We start from the raw sequence: 4,929 nt of genomic DNA, 5'->3' as shown, positions 1-4,929 counted from the left end.
GTGTGTGTGTGTGTGTGTGTGTGTGTGTGTGTGTGTGTTTTGATGCTGGTTTCTGTCCCTCAGAACATCACCGAGGACCTCGCCGTGCGTCAGCTCTACGACTGTAACTGGATCGTGGTGAACTGCTCAACGCCTGCAAACTACTTCCACGTTCTCCGACGGCAGATCCTGCTGCCCTTCAGGAAGCCCGTGAGCCTCACACACACACACACACACACACACACACACACACATACACACACACACACACAAAATAGTTTGCTGTTATTTGTAATGCCCTGAAATCTTAGTTGTTCAAAAATAATCAACAATCAGCTGAATAAACAAGGAATGACTGTTATAATCTGAATTTAAATGTGTATCTGGAATCCACACAAATTAAAGAGCAAAGAAAGACCTTAAAGGATTATAAGGGGGTTTAGTAAAGCCCTTTCAGAAACAACATCACTAGTATTTGCGGAACATAATGTACCACACTCAGTAGCTACACTGGGACACAGCTACGTGTTAATAGCTGCTTTGATAGTTACAGGCATGTAAACACACACGCTTCAGAGTTTAGTAGACTGAATAAGACGATTACGAGACCGTAGATTACAAACTGTGACTAAGCACACATCATCATTTGCTTTCAGATCCTGATCGATCCCGTCTCCAAGTCAGGGATAATTTCTGAAGGTAATTAAACAGCTTCCAGATGTGGTGTGAATAAATGAGTGGCAATGTTTTTTGATTCTGTTGATGTCCGATGCTGCAGAGATGTAAGAAACCCAAAGACTTTTAAACTGCAGAAATCAGAATAACAAGTTTGTTATTCAGTTTGTTAACACTTCACCAGAAAGTTTGTTGAGCATAAGAAAAAAAATCTGATCCTAAGATTTTATACTATTTGCAGAAAATAAAATTATAATATATTTTTTAGAATTCAAAGGAGTTCTTTGGGGGAGAGGGAGACTGGAAACAGGTGTCTCCGGCTCTTGCCAAATTTTGTTTTCTTAACTTGTGAACAGGCTGCACTTTCAGACATTAGGTAGGCACACTCAAATGCTCTCAGAAAATTGGAATTTAGACTAAAACTAAGCTTTAGTCTAAATTCAACCTAGACTCAAGCTGTTTATTAGCGTACAGATAGTGTGCAAACAGGGCAGGATAATGAAAGATGTTTAAATACTTAAGAATAATTAGAAAAGTGCAGATTGTGTATTGTACCTGTGCATTAAAAAGTAGACATGTAACGTCCAATAAGTTAGTGTATATACAAGCTGAGAAAAGTAATGCGCAGTTATAACAGTAGAAGTTGCTACAGCGCAGATGTAAACATCTATGTTTGTTGGGAGCAGTTCTGATTGTACAGTCTGACAGCTGCAGGGAGGAAGGACATGCATCGAGGATGCAGCAGTCTCGCACTGAAGGAGCTCTGGTGCACATTAGGTTAGGGTGTAGTGTTTCAGAAGGGTTTGTGGTTAGGCTGTAACTATGACAGAAGTCTGTGACTATCCCCTTTCAAAAAGGTTTATGATACAGACTGAAAAGGAGAAACGCTAAGAACATGATAATCAGCTCAAGACAATGTCTCACATTCGCATGTTTACATTTAATTGCATGAAATCCTGAGAAATAAAACCCATCACCCTAAAAGCAACACATTATTTTGCAATAACAACCTGTTTCTTTCTACTGTGTGTTTCTTAACATTTGCTGGTGTTCATGGGGGATTAAATGATGCCCAACTCTTTCCCTCACATCACCGGATCTGCACAAGTTCAGTTTCCCTTTCTGAGGCATGTAGTCGATAGCTGCACTTTTTGCGTTTTTGCTATCGGACATGGGCTCCCCTTTAGCCTGATTATTCATTTCTCTCCTTGCCCGCAGAACCCAATCAAACAAGTAAAAATGCATTGTTAACAGCGGTCTCCACACTTGGTTGCTCCCGACATAGCCCAGGGTCATCAATACTTAAACTTTGCAATCACATAAACCCGCTTTCTAATTAGCATTGCAGATTAAGGAGTGGCTTCAATCATGCTGATGACAGCCCTTGACACCCTCTAGCCCAGGGGTTTTAAAAGGCTGCACTACTTTCTTTTCATTTGACTCTCGTTCAATTCCCATTTGCCTGTTTCCTACAATTACCTTCTCTTTTGTTCCCCTAGTTTTCCTTTTCCTCCGTGACCGTTTTAAACCTTCTCTGTTTTTAAATGATCAGTTTTCAAACTTTTTTTCTGGCTCCTGTCTTTATTAATTTATTTTCTTGTTGCTTCTGCTCGCATTACTGGCTCCAGACCGCTCTTCTTTTTCCAAACTTTCTCCTGCTGTGATACCATCAGCCTTCAGCAGCCGACCTCCCCAAGAGAAAACACAGTGGACTCTATAAATAAAACTCTAACTAACTGCATATCATCGGCTCTTATAAGAGCAACCAGCAATAGGCATATCTCTCAAACTCTTAAATGACGAGTATGACTCAGGCTTTTAGACTCTAGAGGGAAACAGGGATGCCCTTTTGGCTTCAAAATTATTTATCAGAGAGGTTTACCACATTTTAAGTGAGACTAGGTCATCTGTAAAAATACTTGAAAGTGTAGATCATGCAGCAGTACCTGTCAGGTTGAGTGGGTGGAAGTAAGACTCCTGGTATTGGTCAGATACCCTGTTGAACTGCTCCCCCTCTTCTTTGTTTTTCGGCACAAGGTCACCTGGAAATTGAAATTATACTGTTACATTATGCAAAAGCGATGAACAAACCCGCATATGAATAAGCTTTCTCAAACTACAGAGTGAAGCGAAATTGATTTTTGATGGAAATCATCAAACAAAACTGCGGTGTAATTTTTTTTTATTTTACCCTGAAATACAGCCTTGTTGGACAGCCCGAGGGCAGGTGTGCTGGCTCCTTCTGGGAGGTCGGCAGAGTCCTGACATAGTTGAAACAAACGCAGAAGGTATATTCATGTGTTAGAGACTGCAAAGGCTTTTTAAGGGGACTGAACAGTCCATTAAGTACTTTTCAGAGAATAAAGCTTTCGTAAGATTTAATTCCAAACATTTCCACCAATGGGAATAATATACCTTCAGAATAAAATCAAATATTCTTTAGACACACATTTAGCCGAACACTTACACTGGATGTTAACAGAGTTTCTTTTGAAGTCCCAGATATATTAGCAAAGTTCTCCACAAAGTTACGAGGTGCTTGAAATACTCTCAGGACCTTCTCATCAGCTCCAGACACAAACTGAAACCTCCCGATCATGGCCAGACACTGCATGTCGTATCCATGGATCTGCGGCCGAGAGATTTCATGCCACGTGACCTGCAGTGATGACAGCCACAAAAACATATGCTGAACACGTGGCTCTGTTCATTTGGTCGCGTTGGGCAGTGCCTCCCTTTTCGATAGATCTCTGATGTTTGGGGATTTATTTTCTTGGCCCAAAACCCAGGCCTTTGAAACGACGCCAAATACACCATTGATTCTCTCGTGCAAGTGAAACATTTCCAGCTTAAGATCCAAAGTGTTCTCACAGGGGACGATGGAAGCCTCCATTGTGATAACTAGATTTCATTTGGCACTAGAATCAGGTGGTATTGTGGCAATAATCCAAACTGGCATCTTGAATAATGTAGTGGAAGCAGGAAGCGTGACTACAAATGTTTCTACCCCAACTGAATGCTAAACTGGTATGTCTTGCCCTGCTTCTAAAATGCTAGGTGGATGACTATATTGGCAATTTAGAAGTGTAATCTTTTACTTTAATATATTACCCCACTGCAATATTGGTTTCAGTCCCAGCTGAGTCATCTTAGAATATATATAGTGTTGAAACTAAATTAGATATAGCCTAAAGACATTTAAAAAAAATGGAAAGAATAATACATTAGAACCTGCATATATATCCCATAAGGGACAAGGCAAACGGCCTACGCCAAAAAAGAACAACACGCTAAGTAGCAACTGTTAGGACGAGCCAAGACGAAGCAAATCATTTGAATGGCAACGATATTCATTAAATACAAGTGCATGAAATATGGTTCATATATTAAATGATGAAAAAAAATAAATGCAGTGCGGCCACAAGTAGTCGTTTTTTAACTAAAATTCTAAATCTTAATTAAATCTGAATTTACTGTAAGGAATATGAACTTTTGATGGGTATGTTTTCTATTATCAGTGTATCCCAAGCATTCATCATATAGAGCGAGCAAAGTATAATTAAACTGAAATATTACTGTACTGTTAATAACTGGGCACCTATTTCTTTAATCTTGCCACTGAATGAGGAGACACGTAGAAATCAGAACGGTTTTATTTCACGACAATGTGAGATTTAACATGTATCCAAATCACTAGACAAAGATTACCATTTGGCAATTTTATTTAATTCTAAAGTCACACAGTCATGGTCAGCAACTCCTGTTAACATCTAATCGCTGCCAGATACTGGATGAAATCATTCCTGTGATTACTTTGATGGCAAGCAGACTGCTGCAGTTGCCCCTTGTTTGCATGGAAGACTCTGGCTTGCGCACACTTGCCATTTTTTCTCTGAGCTGGAGTGAAACTTGAAAAAGTGTGCAGAGTACACACATTCCCCATAGCATTCCTGTATAAAGTACCATTCCCTGAAATGTAAGACCTCCCACTGGTCTCTAAGCCTGTGTGACTGGGGCCTGAGAAGTAGTAAGTCATTAATCATGTGGTTCACCACAAGTTAAGAACCTTGGGATAATCTTTAACACAAATTTGACATCTGAGAGACAAAAAAAATACTGTGGATGTTGTGCATGTTTTGTTACATCTAAACTGGACTGCTGTGATACACTGGAGTTAGTCAATCATCTTTTACCCCTTTTCAATGAGTCCAAAAATAAAAAACCAAGAACCAAGAGAGCCTTGCACTGCCTCCTTGTGCATTACAGAGTTAAAAA

The 4,929-nt window shown here is 39.8% G+C and overlaps 1 protein-coding gene across 1 annotated transcript in view; it reads right to left on the bottom strand.

Moving 5' to 3' along the window:
- The window catches only part of elp2 (elongator acetyltransferase complex subunit 2), a 36,288-nt gene that overhangs the window by 13,014 nt on the left and 18,345 nt on the right, over window positions 1-4,929 (bottom strand). The window contains exons 13-15 of the mRNA XM_005932931.3: window positions 3,122-3,313; window positions 2,846-2,915; window positions 2,601-2,696 (exon numbers count right to left, since the gene is read on the bottom strand). Of these exons, the coding sequence (XP_005932993.1) occupies window positions 2,601-2,696; window positions 2,846-2,915; window positions 3,122-3,313 (358 nt within the window). The remainder of the gene's footprint in view (window positions 1-2,600; window positions 2,697-2,845; window positions 2,916-3,121; window positions 3,314-4,929) is intronic.

Source organism: Haplochromis burtoni, unplaced genomic scaffold (assembly GCF_018398535.1).
Source record: "Haplochromis burtoni strain Fernald_Lab_line unplaced genomic scaffold, NCSU_Asbu1 Contig_163, whole genome shotgun sequence".
NCBI classification, from domain to species: Eukaryota; Metazoa; Chordata; class Actinopteri; order Cichliformes; family Cichlidae; genus Haplochromis; species Haplochromis burtoni.
This window is presented reverse-complemented; position numbering and strand designations above follow the sequence as displayed.